The 22,337-nt window shown below is 40.8% G+C and overlaps 1 protein-coding gene across 1 annotated transcript in view; it reads right to left on the reverse strand.

The window, feature by feature from the left end:
- The window catches only part of CRYBG3 (crystallin beta-gamma domain containing 3), an 81,162-nt gene that overhangs the window by 38,856 nt on the left and 19,969 nt on the right, over positions 1 to 22,337 (reverse strand). Inside the window, exons 3-4 of the mRNA XM_057389978.1 lie at positions 15,914 to 16,341; positions 382 to 4,876 (exon numbers count right to left, since the gene is read on the reverse strand). Of these exons, the coding sequence (XP_057245961.1) occupies positions 382 to 4,876; positions 15,914 to 16,341 (4,923 nt within the window). The remainder of the gene's footprint in view (positions 1 to 381; positions 4,877 to 15,913; positions 16,342 to 22,337) is intronic.

The raw sequence follows: 22,337 nt of genomic DNA on the forward strand, positions 1-22,337 counted from the left end.
AGTGAAAGAAATAAAAGAACAATTTCATATTAAAGACAATTCCATCATCTTCAGGTTGAAATGCCCTTAATATGGAGAAATCTGTCTTGTGCTATTATAAAARCTTGTTATTATGCATATTTCCCTATTTTACCTTCTGTTCAGATACTCCATTTTACAATTAAATCACTTTCACCTGTGTGCTGAACCAAGACTTACCTTTTAAAGTTATTTTATTGGAAGACTTTTTTTAAAACCTATGAAATTAAAAAGCCTAATAACTTTTGATAAGAACTTTCAATTTATTTTATGATAAAAACTAGCAAGGAAAATAGGGAGACAATAACTTTGAATCTGGGCTAATCACTTTAATTACAARTATTATGTGACATGACATCTTACCACTGACAACTCTCCCAGTTTTGGCATGGCATTGTCTTGAAACCAATGAATCTTTGGCTGCAGCATATCCTGGAGGATGCTTCCAAACCTGGTCCCCTTCTCAGAAGAGCCATTGCGGGCAGATTTCAAATACTGGTAATACACACTTGTAGGAGGATGTGCTACAGCAGCATCAGCTTTCTCTGGAACTGGTTTGCAAGGTGTTTGACTGGAATAAGCCACATCTAGAAGCCGTTCTGGTCGCTTCTGTGAGTCAAGCTGTTCTTTCGAAAGAAGAAATGATGGTTCGGGAAAAGAAGATCTACTTTGGTCGTTCARTTGGGGGGTTGATTTAAAATTCCCTGTCCACCCACTGGAAAGGCAGTTGTCTTCTCTCTCAGCATCAAGAACATTTTCCTCATATGATGATTCTTCTTCCTCTTCCTCCACTCCATCCTCCTCATCTTCCTCCTCTCTGCTGAACCGAGYGCTGAACTGCAGCCGCTCAGACACCGACTGGAGGAGGGAAAGCACGGAAGAGGGGTCAGAGTTGTCTTTAGAGACTCCCCCAGGACGGCTTTCTGGAGACACATCCGTGGACAGCAGATCTTCCTGGGAGCTGTCATCCTCATAGATGGGAGACAGGGAGAAGGGATAAACCCTGTAGCGCTTGGCCTCCACACTCAGGAATGACTCTGAGCCTCGGCTCTCTGCTGCGTCAGTCACCTTGCTGTCCTGCCCATACAGACAGGCTGACTCCTGCTTATTCCTTGTTCTGTCACACCTTAGATGACCTATATTATCTGAAGGCAAATCAGAAGGAGAAAGCAAACCAGTCTGCATATCATCAGTGGAGACAGATTTGTTCTCAGTTTGAAGAGCACCTTCATAAATGATGGTAAAGGAATTGTTTTCCCACTGTTCAATCAGTGGAGAAGAGGCCAAAAGTTCTGTTGGTTCCCTCATGTCATTGCTGCTGTCCAGGCCATTTTCTTCAAGCTGATTATTTCTCTCCATGTCTTGATCCTTTGTCTGTGCCTGCTTCAGATTCTCATTATTCTGGGCAAAGACTGTGTTGAAGCAGCGTTTCCCCTCACTGCCCTCTCCAATAGCAGACAATTCAGGTACCACAGACGGTGTATCTAATCCCGTATTAACCTCTGCTCCCTCCCTTGCCCCTTCTGCTAGTTCCTCTTCACTCTCCACTGCCTTTGAACTTTGAAAGGCTGCTTTTACTTTTACAGGTACTTCTTCTGCAGCCTCTTTCCCACAGTGTTCGCACAGACTGTCCTCTGCATTGCTTTCCAGAGACATATGAGGGCTGCTTTTATCTTTGGATTCACTCTGCAGGCTAATACATTCTTCACCAGGCATAAAAGATGACAAATTAACATTTACAGCTGGCAGCAGCGTGCACTCTGGCATATTTGTATTATTGCATGAACCTTCTAACTGCAATGGCAAAAGCATTTCTTCAGTCACAGTTGCATCTCTATCTATAAAATGTAAAGTTCCATCAGATTTTCTACTCGTTTTTGATACTTTGCCACACRTTTCTGCTGCAGCCAGATGGTCACACACCTTTCCGTTGTGCCTCTCTTTTGCTGGTGTCAGAAGATCTGTTTCTGGCCTTGCTAAACTGCCAGAGGGAAGAACTCCATTTGTTTGAGAAGTAATTGCATTATTTGGTATATTTTCATCTCTTTGGGACCAATCTATGCCATTTTCCATACTATTTGGAAGCAAAGGAGGACCCAAGCACTCTGCCTTTTCACAGTTTACATTTACAGTGTGAGTTTCACCCATCTCYACTGGTTCCTGGGTGTTGGCAGGAAACTTCATATCCAGATTTAATGTCTTTGGCATTTCAGCCTCAAGTTTAGGCTGAACCTTTCCAAAAATCCTTTTCCTCTCACTGCCTTGCTGCTGATTCGATGCCAGTTTTTGTATGGCTGAGTTAATGACCTCATCAACTGTTTCTTTCGCTTTCAGTRCTAGCACCCTATTTAGGTCAATTTTATCAGTGATGCAAGAGAGTATCTTTTCAACTTGATTATTTGTATCCACTCTTTCATTTCCTGTAAACGAAGATGAGCCTCCTTCACCGGTCTCATTAAAGTCTTTTAATGATTGCACAGCTGACTGGATTTCTGCTGCTGCCAGCTGTACAGTTTCAGCCTTCTGATAATTTGCARTATCTGTATTAAAACTATCCTTGCTCCCACAAGGGTGGCAGACACCAAAGCCTTCTTTTGCTGTAATTTCTTCTGTAGCCAAGTATAAGACCGAGTTCACTATTTCTTCAGCTTCCTTCAACAAAACAGCAGCATCTGGGAAAGAAGAACATTCCTGTCCCTCCACATCGGTATTTCCCCATTCTTCCCCAGAAGAGAGGCTGTTTGCCTGGGCAGGTGCAGCAGCTTTTTGGCCAGAAGGGGCTTCCAAGACAGCAGAAGCACCAAGATTCACCTGTCCCACAGCATCCCTGCACACACTCTCAGAATGGGCTGACTTGGATGCAGCATCCAAAGATTCCAAGGGACAGATTGGTGATGCCATTGCCTCTGCCAGGACACCGCTGTCAGCCTGTTGTGTGGAGAAGGCCTCATCTGTCCCATCACTAGCCCTGTGACTGGAAGAATTGCTGTTCCCCTGAGCAGTGTCAGACATCTCCACGGCAGAAACAGGAAGACTGAAGGCTTCTCTGGATACCAGAGGAGAAATGGGCCTGAGGATGCCAACAACCCCTGCAGCTATTCCATCAAGCATAGCAGGAGTAATCTCAGGTTCCAGAGAACTTGCTGGGCACAAAGTCCTCAGGTCTCCTGAGCAAGGTGACCCCTCGGTCGTCCTGTCCACAGGGATTATTCTYCTAGACTCTGCAGCTGGAAAAATAAAACTGTCCTGTTCAGAAGCAGCAATTTGGCCATTTTCAGARCTAGTGGCAGAAGGGAGCATTTTTCCTTGTTTGTCAGATGAAGAATCAATTGCTGTGGGTGATATCCACAATTTATTGCTGTCTTCCTTCTTGGAAGAAAAATTAATAAACCTCTTCTCAGAAACAGGTGGAGACTCAGAAATCAAGTCTACATTGGCTTCTTCGTGGATGAAAGCAGAATGGTTGGTCAAAAGCTTTCCTTCAGATCTCAAGGCAGAAGGAGAAACCATCATAGATGGAGAGCTAGACTCGTGGGTTAGAGGTGCTGTCAGCTCATCAAAATTTGTTTTCACACTTTGACGCCCATGTACACACAGTGATGGGCTGGAAAAGCTTTCCTTTTCCACTGCAACCTCAGACAAAACCTTCATTGTTTCCACACACTCTGTCTCTAGACAAGCAAAACTAGTCTGCTGTGTGGCAGCATCTGTAGAATTCTCCACTTGGATTTGCTTGTGTCCATCCTGTACATGCATTGCTTTCTCTAAGTCACTCAGTTCTTCATTACAAGTCCCCCTGCCCATGACTGTATCTTCAGCGTGTCCAACAGATGACACTGAAGTGGTTAGATTACCTCTGGCCATGCACTTTCCTCCTCTGGATTCCATGCTAAGTGAAGTAGGTATTCGTTCATCAAAAGGAAGAACAGTAGCCGGACAGTTCTGTGGATTTTCCTCTCTTTCTACAGCTSCCACAATTTTCTGTGAATCACTGTTTCTTGGATCCCTATCTTTATTGGCACTCTTGGTATGCTGATCTGCTTGCTTCTGAAATGCAGTSGTACTGAAATGAAGCCTCTGGACATCCAATGCCCTCTCTAAGTGATTATCCACTTGATGATCACAGCAACATTCTCCCTTCCTCACCTGCAGCTCTTCATTAACTGTCTTGATTCTTGACTTGGGTGAATGTAAACAATCATCCTGTATTTCTTTTGGGGACTCCTTATTAGCTTTACTACAATAATTTTCTTTATCAAAGTTAGAAGTGGTATTTTTGTCTGTCTGAAACAGAGTTCCTGCCTCTCCTGACAGTCCATCTTCTTTTCCAACCAAATTGTTTGCAGAACTGACCTTAAGGGAATGAGTACTCTGGGAAGAGGAATTGGTTAAGATCCCACTGTTTCTCCAACTAAATGGCAGTAATGAATCTAATGAAAAYGTCCTTTTAACTTTTGTTGCAGCTAAAGCAGGTGTGTTTTTTAAGTCTAACTCATGACACGATTCAGTGAATGACATTGTGGCCTCCGAAGTTATTTCATGTTTACTTCTGCTCAGGCAATGCTGAGTTTTATCCGACTGTTGGCATCCCATTCTAACTGCAGAAGAATTTAATAGGGCATCATCTTGGTGATCTTTACCCTCATGTCTTCCATTTTCTTCTATTAGGCATCCTGATTCCAGAGAGAGAGCTGTTTGGACTTCTCCATTTTCTTTGACCGCTGAAGCATTTCCGTTCTCAGGACTTTTTCCTCCTTTTCCAATTTCTGATTGATTCTTCAGGAGCTGCCTGATCCTTGCAGAACCCCGATACGTTGCGTAAGTGACTGCGGGTGCTTCTGGCTTCTGTCGTTTGTGTCTGCAACAAGGATCATCAGTATCAGCAAAAATACACAATCCAAATAGCTACGACGGTAATAAAGGTTAGCACTAAATGCAGATGATGCAAAATACTCTTTTCCTTCACAGCTTAGCACAAACTGCAGATTGCACTYACACTATTTTCCTCCTTCTTCTGCTATGTACAGGCTTGTGTGACAAATGATASAGACACCACCTTTTACCAAAAAAGTCAACTTAAATTATAAGCAAAAAAGTAGACTTTGCTTTAACCAATTTCCATCACTGATTTTCTACCAGACCATTTCTAAGTCAATGTTTACAGTGACAGAAATAATCATACTGTTTTGAAGATGTTATATCCTACTGAAGTGGGCCTGTACATTGAAACTGAAGAAAATTTACTGTACTAATGCTCATAAAAATATGGAACTGAAATTTAAACTTTTATCCAGGCTCTCAACATATTGTTAAGAAACTGGACGAGGAAACACAAAATGTGGGGGGAAAAAAGGCCTACAACAGCACATGTTTCTATGGATCACAGGGCAACAAAGAAAGAGATTGGATGGAGAATGGGTAAGAAGGAAGACTGCTGGAATGCTGGAAAGAATACCAAAATGGGAAGACTAGGAATGTTACAAGGAACTGGTAGATCTAGCCATCCATTAGTCTTAAATTTAGCAGCAAAAAACAGTGAAGGCAAAAACTAACAAATGAAAGAATCACCACAGAGGAACTGTGATCCTGATCCCTCACTGCTTTTTCTCTTAATACTAAGTTCACAACCTGTCACTTTCAATTTTCTGAAGAAGCACTTTTTCTTCTTTCTTAAAACTAGGAGACATCACAAACACTCACCTTTCTTTCAAATGCTTCTCTCTTTCCCCCTATTTTTCCACCTCTTAAAGAATTCTTGCAAAAATCAGTCACTGTCAGCTTTTCCATTCTTCATGTTAAGACAAAGTGGATGCTCAGAGAAGACTTAAAATCCCTTCTGCCTCAATCTCCAAGTAAACTAAGAAGAAACCCTTTCAAAGTCTGCCCTATATCTGCTAACCTAGTGAATGGCTGGAAACAGCCATTCAGCTGTCTGGAAAATTTTCATACTCATTTCAGAAGAGCCGCTTGGGCAAAAATAACAACAACAAAAAAAGATGTTGGCTAAGATTTTGATTTCTAATAGAAAAGCAYTGCAATATATAAAAATAGCTTAATAGCTTTTAAAAGCTCTTTGTACCTTCCTCCATTAGTTTAGTTTGTTGAGAAGTTGTTAGAGCTCTACAGTTGAGAGCAAATAATTGAAGTGAGAAATAAAAAGTAAATTTACTAAGGAAAGTAAAAGATATGMGCACCATTGAGTAACTGTAACTTCAAATCTTGTCTGCATGGATTCTGACTATATGCTCTCTCAACGGATATGGAAGAATATAAAAATGAAGTGGATTCACCAATCTAAAAACAGAATCTCTTTTCTGTCAAGATTCAATATTAATGATATTTTGAAGAKAGAACTTAATGCTATTTAAAATCACAAGCAAACATCCCTCTTGTGCAGTACTTGGACATGCAAAGAGTAAAAGTAAACTAAAAGTGAAATTATTCCTATTCATGAACATTAAAAGAGAGATATAAACAGTCATTTATATGCATGTTTTACATTGTCAGGTATCTTTAGGGTAATGCCAAAATACATTAATATGTGAAAACTTGAAAATGAGGTTTGTATTGGGATTAAATTYGCTGTGATCTCTGATGAAAGCTAGGGCAGAATCTCTGCATAGGGTTTCTTGGCCAGGTATATTAAAYCACAGAGGAAATGTGGAAGTCCTGTACACATCTCCCAAGCACTTGCCAAGTTAGATGCCTACATTTAGTGTCCCATAGCACCAGTTTGGCTTCCAGAGATACCAGCAGTGGTAGCTGCTAAAGCATCACACACTCAATTTGTTAAAAYGGCTGATTTGAAGAGTCACAACCCTTCAAAGAAACATAAACACTTCCGAGTGGRAAAAAAAAAMAAACCAAACCACAGTGGGCAAAGTGTAGTAAAAGAAAAAAATCATTATTTCCCCCTTTTCACAGAAAACTTCCTTCTACATTAGAAAATATTTTCTAAAACTCCAGAGATTCTAAAAATGTGAGGGGAAGGATCTGTTGAGTTCTACAGTGCAGTATATTTACTCAGCATCAGTCACAGCCATACTATAAATAAGTCTTAAGAATGTAAGACCTGATCATGCTCTAATTCAGAATTAACCTTACTGAGTAACCTTTCCTGCTTTAAATAATCACTATTAAGCTTTTACCAACTCCAACAGCTCCTCTACACTTTGGTCARCCTCTAAAATAAAAGTTGGCCTACAAGTGTCCTGAATCCAGATGAAATTTCTCTTAAGAAAACAAGCAGAACACATATTAGCACCATTTCTCAAAAAGACAAAAAGGTTTTACAGATTCTTGAACAGATCAGCTGTAATGAAACGTTTGAAGTGAGCACACTAATGATATTGCAATGCCAAACATTCGTTTCCACCAAAACCAAGGCACGACTTTGAGTGAACAGCTTGACAAGAAGTATCTTTTACTGAATGCCTTTCACTTTGTGGTTGATATTCTTGTAATATGCAGTGGGCAGAACTCAAATTTATGTACAAACATGTGGTGAGAACCAGTGCTCCAGAGAAAACCTGGAACATATCTTTCCATTTGTCTCTCATACTCAACTTTGCCTTCGAATTTTTCATGTGAAATCAGAAATTCTGAAACCCAAAGCACCCAGATAGGAGATGAATAGGTACATTTTACAAAGATTGCCTACACAGGGATGACAAGGCTCATTGTCATGATTGATTGCCAGTATGACTGGGTTCTACATCTACACTGATTTGAGCCACAACTCCTCCCAGTCATTATTTATTACACATGGTCAGGCAAAAAGAAAGTACTCAGAAGTTTCTTTTTATGGCTGTGTGGCGACCTTTATAATTTCTCCCAATTCTTTTTGCTCTCTGTCTTCTGAGGGAATTTTACGCTCCAACTGACCAATCTGAAGTCTGAGCAAGACTCCAAGCCATTTGCCCTTTGGAAAATTGCAYAAATCCAATCCTGAGGAGCCCTGGCTACAGCCCTGCTTCAGCTGCAGAGCCTCAGCTTGTGCCAGTGCCTCTCAACATGCAGTTCTGCTYTCCTGCAGACTCGATTCTACCAAGACTTTTGTCAGTGAACTCCATTTTAAACCAGAACCAACCTTTCCTCCACAAAAGAGGCAGCTTCAGGATCTCTGACCTCTGATAAAAAATTTGCTGCTCAGCATAGAACAAAAATATGCCAGCATACCTTTTAGTTCTAATGCATTTCCTTTTAGAGCACAGAAGCATATTCATCCTGAATGCTCCCATACAACAAGAAGACATTTAAAAAATGAAAACCCATGCTCCTATGCAGCACCAGCAGCTCAGCTTTAAGTCTTACAAAACAAATGCTGCAGAAGCAGGCCATAACACCAAAAAAAAAAATCTTATGAAAGTGTCACTAGAGACTTGTTTCATTTCTGATCACCAAAAGAAAACGTCAGTTCAGAACTTACTTTAAAAACTCTCTGCAAAAATTTTTTTTCAACTGATGTGAGGATGCAGATGAAAGTCTGATTATACAAAGAACCCAGTGTGCATTGTGTCACATATTTCAAATACTAGGAGATTCCTTCTTTCCTGTCCTCACAGGAAGCTATTCAATTCCCTAAAAAGCCTTAAATCAGTTTCACAAAAGACTTTGACAGCAACAAGAGAGGATGTCAACATGAGTTATGTTAAATTTGTCAAAAGTAGGTGCTGATAGATATTTCCTCTATTGTGTAAAAGATATAAAAAGTTAAAGGGGGACCAACTCAAGGAGGAGAGGGGAACATRTTCTGACAGCTTATAATGCAGACATCTTGTGTAACTTGCGCAAGTGGCAGCAGTTATAAAACAGCCTTGTTGATTTTGAAGGCCTGGAGCAGGAGGAAACCTGCTACCTTGAATGCCTCATTGCAGAGCATCCGTAAAGAACACACTGTCTGCATTTTTTCAAGTGTACGCCCTCGAGATGGCAATCCTTCCAACCCCCTTTTTACCATACAACAATGCAGAAAGCAGACAGGCCCACACRTTTTCCTAAAGGTGGAGGAAGACCACAGAGCTTGACACAGCATCTCAGGCCTCCAGCAGCACAGTTCACTGGCACAGCAGGGCACTGCTGCCCAGCCTGCTTCTGCAGCATGCGATACCTGCCTCTCCCACAACATGCCATGGCAAATTTTCCCCTATACCTCACTCATCCAGATAGTTACTCTGCAGCTCAGCAGTCTTCTGCTTTTACAAGCATATCTATCCATAATTCCCCCAATCTCTACTCCCAGACGCCACAGAGGGAGCCACCAGAGAGATCTGCTACAGGCTATAGGCTGAAAATCACTGATCTAGATGTGGTTCAGTCTATCCCTGCCTGACCATTTTAAAAATATGCTGTTGTTTATTTTAATTTTTTTCCACTTAGCTTTTATTCCACTGAATACTTAACAGACAGCTTCTAAAAAAATTATGTTAAGGTACTTTGTCTGGAAACAACTGGCTTAAAGTCACTTTAAAAAACCTTGGAATCCAACTTAGCCAACCAGCTGGTTTCTATGCTCATGTAAGATATTCATAAATGGGAAAAATAAAAGACTTGCTGGAAAAAAACCACTGTGGACTAACTGAATAGTTGTCATATACAACKCAGATGAAAGAAAACAATTTTTTAGCCAGAGGGGATAGCTTCATGATTTAAATCTGCAGTCTGAAATACTTAGTGTCCTGGGACATCACAATGTATATTTGAAAAGGTCAAAAGTTTGGTTGAACAAAGTGATTTACACATAGTTGATTCTGCAGGAAATTTCAAAGCTAATGTTCCATAAGGGCAATTAAGAGTCAATGACAATTTTAATAAAAGCAAACTCAGTCTCTGTGACCTTGGAATGTTTTTTACTTCCCCTTGCCCTTTAGGGTAGCACTTTCTTGATTACCTTCCACATCTGGGAAACCCGACTCTTTCAGTCTGAAGGAGGAGAGCACGTATGAAGGCTGACCCAAGACACCASAGGCTGCAAGACCAAGACCAGCACAAAGGGCCCGGGATCACTCCTAGCTCTTCCTTGCCGTATCTCCCCAGTACCCAGCAGCAGCCAGCCTTCCTACCCCATCCATGGGGGAAGTCTCCTCATTTGCTGCCCCTCCCTTGTCCTCTGTCATACTCAGGGATTCAGGTGCCCAGGACTTGTCCCTGCCAGGGAAGGGGGACAAGCAGAGCCTGTGCTGCTTCTCCCCAGGTGTGCAAAAGCTAAGGAGAGCAGTAAGGTCTCAGCTTCTCATTCAAAGGCCAAAGAAAGCCACTCCTCTTGGCTTCTTCAGAGATGTATTGAAGGATTAAAGCAAGGGCATCCCTATACTCTCTTCAAGTAACAGTGCAGCTTCAAGTGTGGTAAGGAAAGAAAGGGTTTGACTCAGCTGAACACAGTTCATAGCTGAACAACCTTACTAAATAAAAGTCCAGTGGAGAAAATCCAGTGAATTAATTTTTGACTTAATTAATTTAGCTCAATTTTGCATCATACRTCTGTTAAGAATTAAGAATTACTCTTAAAATATAAAGCTTCCTTCTTCAGAAACTCACAAATCTTTGCTTTGGCACCAACAAGAACCTTTCCTTTGGACCACATCCCGGTTCTGGGCAGGCACCCTTCTCTGGCCAGTAGAGAAATGCTTTGGGGTCTGCATTTCTCCTACAGTACAGCCCTGAGAGTCATCACCCTCCACAGTTCACCCAGGGTATCGGGGGAAGGATGATSCTGCTCCTTCCTTGGGACAGCCTGCTAATTTGGGGTGGCATTTGGCTGGCCTAGAAGGGTGGAGTGCCCTTCTCAGCTGGAAGCAGRTCACTCCCAGCAATGACTCCCAGTCCACCTGAGCACCAGCAACTGAACAACACTGCATTTCCATGGCCAGAAAGCCATGAAAAGATCAACAAATCAACACCAACAAACGCAGGAGCAGCAGCTACCCCACTCCTCTACACTGCTCCTCAGGAATTACCTGATGAGACTATTGCTTGGAATTAAGTGATTAATTTCTGTTCATTTACTCTTGATTTCCTGCCAAAGGCATCTRTAGGGAGAGATGAATGTTGCTGCTACTGACTGAATCAAAACCACAATACACAACAATCCATCAGACAAATTAAGGGCTGTGTTCTGTTATCACCACAAGCCTTCATCTGAAAAGCAACACAAAGGAGAATTACAAGTTCTGAAACAAACCCATTAATCAGAATTATGAAAACCTGAGAGATTTTATCAGATGTACTTCTATCAGAGCAAAACAAAAGGGCAGGATTTTCTGATAGTACCAAGGTGGGAAATACTAATTGCTAATACTATATAGATTCATTAGAAGCTTAACAACAGGTTTACTAGACTTCAAAATAAATAGAAAAAACCCCACATTTCCCTCACAGAACACAATAATGTATAACACAGTAGAACTCTAAACTGAACGAATTTTTTTTCCCCTTAGGGCTACCTCCCTTCTGAATGAAATTGCTTGCAATGCTCTCACTAAATTATTCCTAGTACCTGGCTCCTAGCACAATGTAAAGTGTAAATGCATGTTTTGAGCATTGGCTTTTGAAATCATTTCCACCTCCCTTCTACCTACAAGTAGAAAGTCTTTGCAGTTATGGGGTTCAGAGATTTTTCTCACATCCAGATCTACAARGCTCATAACAGAAGGAAGAAGACAGGATCTTAAAATACTTTGTTAAAATGGGGTATTAGTCTTAACTGGGATTATTTCATCAAAACATTTAGAGTAAGTAAAACTTTGATTCTTGTCTCTTCAGCCATGTCCAGCAATGCATTAAGGCAACTCCAGAACAAGCTGTGCAGTTTCACAACCACTATTGTTCTGCACATCGCTATTTGCAACATCCACTTATGTTGTTACAGGATATTACCAAAAAAAAAGTACTGGAAGATAGACAAATGGCAAGCAGTCAATAGAACAGATCTGGGTCATCAGTCTTTGGGGCAGGGGGAAAGGAAAACACCTGTCAAGGTTTTGTCCTCAGTCACCTGCACAAGATACTACCCATTACCACTGCTGGTATTCTTGAGAAGATGGCAGCTATGCACTGCAGGAAGTACATACTCAGGAGTCTTACAAAAATTTGAAGCCAAATTGTTAGCTTTCAGTGATGGGCAATACATGTGTAAGTGAAAGAATTTTACATTATAGGCAAGAAAGATAATGGGGCAAATTTGTGTTTTGTACTTGTCACCTACTCAATGAAATCATGAACACTTGAACACATGAACACATGAAATCTCTCAATGAGATCTCTATCATGAACACTTTCAACACTGAAAAATGAGGTGAAGTGCACCCCTACTGTTCCATGGTTTTATTTTTAGGTCTTACTTCTTCAGTTAAAGGTTGGCTTGTAACATCATTAAGAGTGCAAAGGCAAAGAGTAAACATGAAGTTTTCCCGTTTATCTCTACCACTCCGCCATTCTACCCACAAGCTGCCATCTTATCCAAGGAAGAGGTTCTCCTACAAGTAGCAAACACCCTAATTTGYAATGCCTTGCTCCACTTCACTTTGCTTCTTCAAGGCAAAGAAACCTTGAACCATCCCAGAGAAATGTAAGACTAAGGCATGAAATAACTGGAGACTTAGCCAACCCAACTCTCCTCACCCATCCTCTGTGCTGCAATTACTGTCCACAGTAATTTCTGCCTAGAGACTTTGCCAAATTTATCATGGTTTTGTCTTTTGTGCTCCTCCTTCATCMCTTGCCACTATTGGGATTAAGGAAGTAAAAACCTTTGAGGTTACAAATTATCTCTGAGCCAACCAGCCAGGATGATGRAGGAATAATGGGACCTACACATTTTGTCCCTCACAAACACGCACTCCACAGACTGAGCTCATGAATTCCACTTTCCTTGGCTCAAGGCCTGGAAACTTGAGTCTTTACCAAGTGCCAGACCTCCCACTGAGGGCAAAATTAACCTCAGTTTACAGGTCAGAGCACTCTGACATCCTTGTATTTTGCAAAATATTGCTTTAAGAATATGAGAATGAGGCTGTCTGAGTAGAGGCATCTGAGACCATTTGGTAGGTCAGATTTTTAAAATCTGAAAGGTTGTTTGGTTTAGGCTTTTTTTTTTAAACAACTCTGATGGGGATTATGCAATCCAACAGCCATCCCTCTTCCACTTACCATTGCAACCTCCTGCTAACCACAGACAACCTTCAACGCAGTATTTCACCGCAGTTTATAATTAACAAATTCAGTTACATGTTCCTCATGACAAAGGAAACTGCTGTAAGATTTTAATACTGAAGTGGTCTTAAGGATTTATAAAGCTCTCTGCTACATCCTGCCTCTACAGGAAATGCTACAATTGTAGTTTAATGCAATAATCAATGGAATAAATATCCTTGGCTTTATATGTCTCGCTAGCACATCTCATATGACTTTTAAGACTCAATCACTTTTAGGTTCACATCATCTCTTCATGGTTTCCACACCTTCCTGTTGCTTTGTGCTACTTCTTCACCCTTCTCCCCATCATTTCTCTTRTGCTTTTAGCTGCCACTTCCAGCGAGACTCTTCAGCCAACTGGMAGCAACCAAGAGCATTTTTAGAGTTTAACTGTGCAAATTGAATGTCAGCTAGTTAATATTTAGTAAAAAAACCAGCTTGTATTGGAAAGAAAAATCCTACATCCTTTAAACTGTTATAAACTAAAAGAGAACAAACCCAGCACAACTACTTCCATAAAAGAAAAGAGAGTTATCCTTGATTCAAACTCTAAAAAAAGGTAAACAATGTAAMCCTCTGCTTCCCCATTGTCATTCCATTTTTTCTTTACTAATTGCTTCAGAAGAGCAGTTCTCATTGTGTGGTCAGRCAGAGAAAAACATAATTAAAGTTACACAGAGATTATCTAACTTGTTAGCATCCCTAGCCAAAAAGGGCAGGATGTACACTGCGTTTTTGAGAATGAGCTTAAAAGGACACMGATTGGTTTAATGTTTGCCCTAATTTACAACAGCTACAATGAAAAAAAAAATTACTCTTTTTCTTCCATTAAAAAATGTTATCTTCTATGGAAAAACTCCCCTGTATATAGACACCAGCTTACCTCGAAACTAGCCAGACGCATTCTTACATGCTTGCCTGGCCATGAGACATATAAACTATATACTGAAAAAAATCTACAGGGGTTTTCAAAGATTATCTAACAATACAGGATCCATGTCAAAGGATGGCCAATTTACAAATCCAACTGTGACCTTGACTTCAAGAAAAAAAATTTGCACAGAACAAAGAGGTCACTTCAGTGCGTTAATATCCACTCTTTCCAAACCCTGCAACTTTTATTAATGCCTTATTTTATTAATCTATATTTTTCTGAAGAATTYGCAACCAGTGAATGGGGAATGAGATCTATCTGACCCTGTAAGACAGGACATACTACAGAAACAGCAAATAGCAGCAAGGGACTGATGCRGCAACCCAGCCTGTCCAACAGGTTTTAGGGAACACAGTTTGTTCAGGAACTAGAGCAAGAAGCACCATGATCCTGGGCCTCTCCAGAGAACAACCAGAGGGGAGGAGAACTTTTCTCCTGCACTGATCAAAGCAGTGGTGGTGCTGAGCTGCAGTCTGAAAAAAGCACAGTCAGATGTGTGATACCACGATAAGAGTCTGCAATAAAAACCAGTCGACCAAGCCACAGACCAAACCAGAGCGCTCATGAGAACACAACCATTATTAATATTAATGACTGTATTTTGGTGGTGTAAATACAGTTTTAACTTCACCTAAATAGGTATCACATCCCCTACTCATATCCTGATCAGCAACCGCATATATAATATAGTTTCAAATCATTATTCTACTGAATAATAGCTACGGGCAGACTGCTGGAGACATCTCCAGTATGGAAGTGGAATTCAGTCAGCAGCTTTTTTTGGTGTCTGTGACCTTCTACATGGAGATGAAACGTTTCATGTGTCACCAATAAATAGACTGAGTACAACTCAAATTAGTTTTAAAATCTTAAAAGAATAAAAGCTGTCTCTCTGCTAGACTTATTGGTTATCTCAGATCACTAGTTTCTGCTCGAATTTGAAATAAATACTCCGGGCTATACTGAAAGTCTGAGTAATCATCACTTGCAGATCCATTGCCCACAAAGAAGTCCATGTTCTACCCACCTATGAAAAACTGGACTGGTTACCACAAGCATACATTCACATCTAACTCCAAACCTATGCCGTGCTGACCCACATGTAGTCAAATTTCAACATAACAGCTAAAAATGTTTTTGGAAAACTAGTATCTATATTTATGACAGTCAGAAAAGGTTTTGTAATCCACAGTGTTGACCACAGCCAGGATGTTAACTTTTCTTCTCTCAAGAAGAAAATGGTGCCCTTGGCACCAGTTTTCTAAAAAAATATTTTCTACAAATATTAMAGGACTGTAAAGAATGCTCCATATTTGGTCTAATTGAAATTGAGTGCTTTACATAACCTTATTTATATCACAGGAAAACCCAAAAAAACTAGGGAAAAAAAAATCACATAAGCAAAATCACTAAGCCAAACTAGGAAAGGTAATTTAAAAATGAGAAAATCTTACTTGCAGAGTAAAATTATTGAACTGCTGAGATATAAAAAGGACCTACATTCAAGCCTTTATTTAAGCCATAATATGAAAGGAAATAAGCTCTTAAACTTGTAACTTTAAAGTTATATTTTGTTGCAGTTGAGTTCTCCCCTCCTCATTCATTTAGGGTAGTAGCTACTGGAGTTTTGCACAAAGTTGAGCCAGGGACACTCCAATCACCCTTAGAAATGACAGACATTTGTCATACAGTCAGCAGAACTGGGTCAGCATAGTTCCATGCACACATACACAAACATTAATATATTTAATAATAAATTATAAAACTTACTTTTCTGTATCTGAAGAYTGTTTCCAGCCTCCTTGGAGATCTCGTGAGATATCTTTCCCAATATTATTTAAGATGGCATCATTTTTATTAACAGAATCCTCTTTTTTCCTAGCTGTAGACTCTTCAGTTTTTGGATGCTTTGGCTGCATGTCCTTTGGAAGGGTATTTGTGCTCTGTAAATCCTTTTCACATCTGTTGGGTTCATCTTTGAAGGTAGAAGGTTTAGATTCAACCAAAGAAGATTTTGTTGCAATATTAAATAAGCTTCCAAGGAAATGAAAAAAGCCTTCTCGGGGTTGCTTGTCTTTATCTGCTGTTTTGATTCCAGGAGTCAAACTAGGAAGGCTATTGGCCTTTTTCAGTTCCTCCTGKATTTCAGACTTGCTAAGTTCTTCTGTGGAATGATTCTTCTCTTCATTTTGACAAGCCTAAGAGATAAATACAAGACACACACAAAGATGATGTTTCCTGTCATTTTCACACATTTCCAAATTCCTTGAATTTAATTTGTATTCTTTTCAGGAGATCTGTCGTTCAAAAAGATCAAAGCCCATTGTGTGCTGTCTTCTCTTTTTGTACTAAAGAGGTCCCTATTCCACAAAAATAAAAAGGACTACAGAGGCTAGAAAACTCCCAAAGCAGCTGCAGTGGAAAAAAATACAGGACAGATGGCAACAATTACTTCAGCTGGCAGAAAAAACATGGGGAAGAAGCAAGGAACAGTATTTCACACTTAAGGCTAATCCCCTCAGAAAGCACAGCTTCACAAACAGACCTCCATGTGCTTGGGAGGACAGTTTTCAGCTTGCAAATTCAGGCAAGAACACCACAGCCAAACACATCCCAGCCTTCTGTACCTCTGAAAAACCGAGGAGAATCAAGAATGGAATCGGGATAAACAAACTCAACTCACATCCCAGAGATGAGCCCTACCTGCTATTCTTAGCAATCCGATGTTGCACCCTTTGGCCAACTCTCCTTCAACTGCACAGCTGTTTCCAAAAGGATTTGCTGTCTCCCACAGCTCCACAGTCTCCTATGCTCAAACTGCCCAGTGTTCCACAYAGCCAAAGTCCTACAGAGCACCACCCCTGCATCTCTGACCTCCTGAACTCTCAGGAGGGGTCCTATCAGCCCTATCAGTGAAATGAAATGAATGAGAACCAAGGCAGGGCTTCACCTCATTCAAACCACATGTTCATTTCTTCCCTCAACTCAGCTGAGCACCTGCCCAGAGGCAAGGCAAGCTCAATCCCTCACCAATTTATGCCCTAGAATTTCCTCCGTGTCAGCTCCTCTCAAAGACCCAAGGACTGCYGTCCAAGATCATGTTACTTCTGTCAAGACCATCTGCCCAAAAGGATGATGCAACTTCACTGGAAGGCTTCACAAACAACACATGTAACCACATTTTCAGCTTCACAATCTGCAATAGTTTTTTTCCCCTGGACTAAAGTTTTCTGGGAAGCAACTCCCCCCCATCCCGACCCTTTGTAGTGGGTGCCATAGGCTATCGCTGCCTATTTTATCTTTGCAGCACAACCTCTGTAATTTCAATTCCTGGTTCAAGACAGTTTATTAAAACAGATTAAAGTTGCCCCAGCTTTTCTTAGATCAAATCTATCCTGCTCAACAGGAGTAGGAAAAAACATGAACAAAAGGACTTATGCAAATTTTAGCTGTGTCAACAATACATTTGGATAAGAGTAATTATTTTAAATTGGGCAACACCTACTCATTCAATCTACATAGAAAGCTACCATTTCCACTAGGTGACAAATCCTACTTCCACTTGAAGTAACCTCTAAGCAGCCAGTAGTCTTATTTGATAATAGGCCATCTAGGATCATGTTAATGATGAAAAAAGTATGTTAATGAATGCAGCTTCATCCTTGGAGACCAGCAATTTCTGAAGAATTTTCAAGATATATTTAGTGATACTGGAGCAGTAGTCTTTAAACTTCAAGCAATACTTTTAAACCTTTTAAATCCAGAGCAGATCCAATTGCTTAATATTAATAAGAAGCATGTGTTGAAAATGGCATTGTTTATGTGAGGACAGAAACTGAACAGCACTAATTTGTCCTTGAGAAATCCACAGAACCTCTATTTTCTTCCTACATACAAGACACCTGAGCAATCACAGGGAACTTCAAAAAGCTAAGCAAAACTCTGATATTTTTTCATCCCACCTGTGACAAACCCCACCTACTTCCCCACATACTGCACTACTCAGCAGCTGGTGCATCACAAAGGGGTGCAGTCACCCCTGTGGTATCAGAGATTTACCACTTCACAAGTCAACTCTACCCAAACCCAGCCCTGGAAATTAAGTTGCCAACAGTGCAGCTTACAGATGTGCCACAGCTCTGATTGCTCAGAGTACTGCACAAGTAACACAGGAGCCTGGACTGAATCTCTTGAGTAATTAACTTTATCTCACAGGAACTCAGTACTTTGCATAAGGAAATACAAAACAAACAAGAAAAAAATTATTTTCCCAAATTTGATTAGTGAATGATTCACCATGYTCTGCTGTCATAGTTTCTTCCTTTACTTTTGGCTAATACCTCAGCATTCTTCAATATCAGCTTTTTATTCAGCTTTAAGTGATGGAGGGCATTTCTCCCTTGCTTTGTGACTTGTACCATTCACACAGATTTGTCGGATATAAAAAAGTATCTCAGCAGAGGAAATGCACACAAATCTTATTATTTTCTCTGCACATATAACCCTTTTAAGCTGTAAATATTTACATTAACAATTACAATATCTATGAAGTTAGCAACTAAAAGAACTAAAAATGGTTACATTAAAAACTTGACAACAGTTTAGCACTATGGGTGGTTTTGTTTGTTGGTTTTTGTTTTTTTTTTTTTGTTTGGTGAGGTTTTGCCCATTTTTTAAACCATTTGTATTCAGTAATTAGTCGAGGTTTTTTTTCTATTAGCAACTGAGACTTCAAATATAGTTAAATCTCTACATGTGAGAGTCTTCTCGGAGCAGCTCTGAGACATAACATTTGTAAAGATTGTGCTGCTTATTTGTGARCATAATTTATGCCCTGCTTGAAAAGCTGTTTTGTAGTCTCTGCTTCCAGAAACAGAAATCTATTTAGACTTTCCTTCCTCTTTAATCTTCCTTTCTTTACTTAACTTTTGGTAAATCAAAAGAACAGGAAGTTTTAATATGAAAGGRTCCTTCCATACCTTTAACCATAAATAGCGTCTTGAATGAAAAAAAAAGCCTCCAAGAACATTTACACTGTGTTTATTTGAAGATATATGTGGATATTAAATCCTAACACAGAAATTATGCAAATCCTTCTTTCTTCTCTTCAATACAATCAATCCCACTCTCCATATATTCTCCCTCCTGCTCCACTTTGCCATACAGACAGCTTGAGCTATTGCTATTTTATCATTTGCACACAAAATCTCAATTCCAAGTCTCAGCCACTGCTTAGGCATTATACAAACAGCACTGCTCCTGCTGCAGATTTTCAAGKTCGCATTTTAAGATGATGCCATATTCAAACTACTGAGACGAAAGCACATGATTTTACTTACTCCAAAGCCAGTAAGCCTCTAGCACAGCAGGAGCCTTCAGGCACAAGTGCCTGATAAACATGCAGTATGGTGGCAATTCCAGGAGCCAGTATCACAGAAACTTTCATTCTTCATTCCCCATGCCGTCTCCCAGTCTGTCTCTGACAGAAGCCCCCAGCAAACACTCAGGGGGAAAAAAAAAGGCAAGGGCATAGTATAAAGTAATGTTTCCCTGGTATGTCCCACCAGTTTTCAGCAGTCAGGGCCTTTGGCTGACCTTGACAGAGCATCTGATTCTGTGTCACAATTAAGCTTGAGTACTTTGATACTCACAGCACTGAAGGAATAGCAGTGACTTGTTTTAGCTACACTCCATGTCATCAGTCAAAGAAAAATAAGTTTAAAAGGTCCTCTTACAGCATCCCAAGCAGTCTCAATAGCTTCTCAGGCTTACCAAGCAAACAGCAGYTTCTGGATGGAAACCTACCAGCCAGATGCTCTTTGAGATTCTTGCTGATGCAAGAAAAAAAATTTTCCTGGTGTAGTGCTGTCTTTCTGCTCCTCTTTTAATAAACTGTCTTYCCTTGGCCTCCCCTTTCCAAATCTCTGTGAGCTTCCCTGCTTGTGACATGCTTCATGAAGCTTTAATTAGCTTTTATTCCTTTGGCAACGCGTTCCTCCAAGTTTCACTGGGCAAGCCCTGGGTAACCTGGCCTGACCTTGTAGCTGAACTGAGGGAGGGCTGATGGCAGCCTGGGGTCCCTTCAGCTTGGATCATCCCAGGGGCCCGTCCCTGACACGCAGCGAGGCCGATGCGGAGGGGAAGCCTGGCAGAGCCAAACAGGATCAGCACTTCACTGAGGAGACTGCGGGGATGGGTGAAGCTGTGTCTGGGGACTGTGCTCCCACCGCACTGCACAGGGGAAGCCTGGCAGCTACGACTCAGCAGACAAAGCCCCGATCCCGTGTCTCAGGCAGGGTTCTTATCTCAGCTCGTTTATCCAGCCGCAGCCGAGGTGTGTTTCCAGGCCGTAATCCASTGCCGGCTGCAGCACAGACACCGCCCTCGGCCTCAGGGCACCTGGGCAGGCCAGGGCTGCCAGCGGCGTGAACAACGGCCCGAGGCGGCACAGCAGCGCCCTGAGGAGGGATCAGGGCTTTGCCAGGTCTGCCTGGCCTCCTGCACTAAGCAGGGAGGAGCCACCCTCATCACCATCCCTGGGAGCACCATTTCACAGCAGCTGGATGGCTGAAAGTTTAATTGCCACAGGTTCTCAGTCAGCAAGGGCTACGTCCGTCTGCCGAGAGCACCATCTCTTTTATTGCCCTAACGAGTGAAGTGAAACCACTAACAGCATTAAAGCACAGATCTCCGTGAACAAAGCATTAGCTTACAGCCACTACTGCCAGACATTTCGGATTTCCCTGCCCATGAATGAATGCTCATTCTGAAGCAGAAACTCCAGAGAGCRTCGCAGGGACCTCTCAGGCCGCCTGTCCGGCTGCACTGGGAGCTGCTGCCGGAGAACACTGTGCCTCCTGCACAGATACGCTCAAACCACCTCATCTCTCCACGTGTGAGAGAAGATAGCCTGCCAGCAGAATTTCGGCATCATCACTAATTCATCCCAAGTCATTTAACCCCAGCATCCCAGTTTACCCATCTGAGAAAAGCACTACTGTTGAATTTGTTTGCTGGCACTTAGAAATCATTTAGCAGTTTCRGGTTTAAATGCTGGGTAACTAGTACAGGAAAATTAGTCTTGTACCTAGCCTTAACTTTGACCTTTCAACACAACTGAGATGGGTACATTTCATTTCACAATTATGAGCATCTCATCCAATTTGAAYGCTGATAGAGTATATAAATTTTGTGTGCTACGCAAAATCCACAGTGAAATAGCCAGGGTTGGTGGCAGGCTGGTTCATCCCAACAATGAGTGACTAATGCAGGTTTTTCAGCAGATTTTCTTTGTCTGGGAGGTTAAAGCATCTTTGGTGAGTGGGACACACTGAGGCRCCTTAATTCCAAAATAAGCTTTCGTTTTTTCAAGTGCTGTGAGGAAAATCTTTTAGGCTTTTGCAACCAACAGGAGGCAATACACATGGAAACCCAATGAAAAACTATTGGACATGGCGAGACATAGATTGGGAACGAGACTTGTCTAAAGAAACTAGAAAAAAATCAGGCAAAAGTACTGTCAGACAGTGAAATACACAAAAAGAACCCCTGAAAGTCCACTGYTGCTCATGTTCACTAGACAAATGGATTTGAAAAATACATAGTTAAGGTGCGTTTTTCCTATTTAAGCCAGTAATTAGAGTGATGGTGTAGAAGATGTAAGGGAGGTCCATCATTGTAAAAAAATTTTTTTAGTAATCTTTACTAAAAAGTACCTTTTAATTAATGAGAAAAAGCAAAAAAAAACCAAAAATAAACAAAGACTGACTTGAGTGTCTGGGGAAATTTAAGTTAAAGGTGAACTCAGTAACTCTACAAATAACCAATTAACCGGAATATTTTGGCTTTTTAATACTGTGAAATTTTCCTTCAACATCCTCATTTCTCTGCTTGATTTGACATGAAAAAAATCAGGTCATGGCAACCCCAGAAGACAAGARTAACTAGAAAACTAATGAAACAATGGCATCTTCATAATCAGGAGTGGAAGTTAAACAACAGGAAGAGACTTTTAGTTAAACTGTATCAGTTTTGCATTTTTTAAAATAAACCTATTTAAAGTCAATGACTATTTAACATTTGGAAAGACAACTGCATCTGTTCAAAGTTCAGCACTGGGACTTAAAAAATTTGTTTATCCATTTGAATCCTYGAAACAGCAAGTAGTCATTAATGTACATTTAATTTGTCAGTC

This window comes from Malurus melanocephalus, unplaced genomic scaffold (assembly GCF_030028575.1).
Source record: "Malurus melanocephalus ecotype Western Australia unplaced genomic scaffold, MMel_1.1 scaffold_21, whole genome shotgun sequence".
NCBI lineage: Eukaryota > Metazoa > Chordata > Aves > Passeriformes > Maluridae > Malurus > Malurus melanocephalus.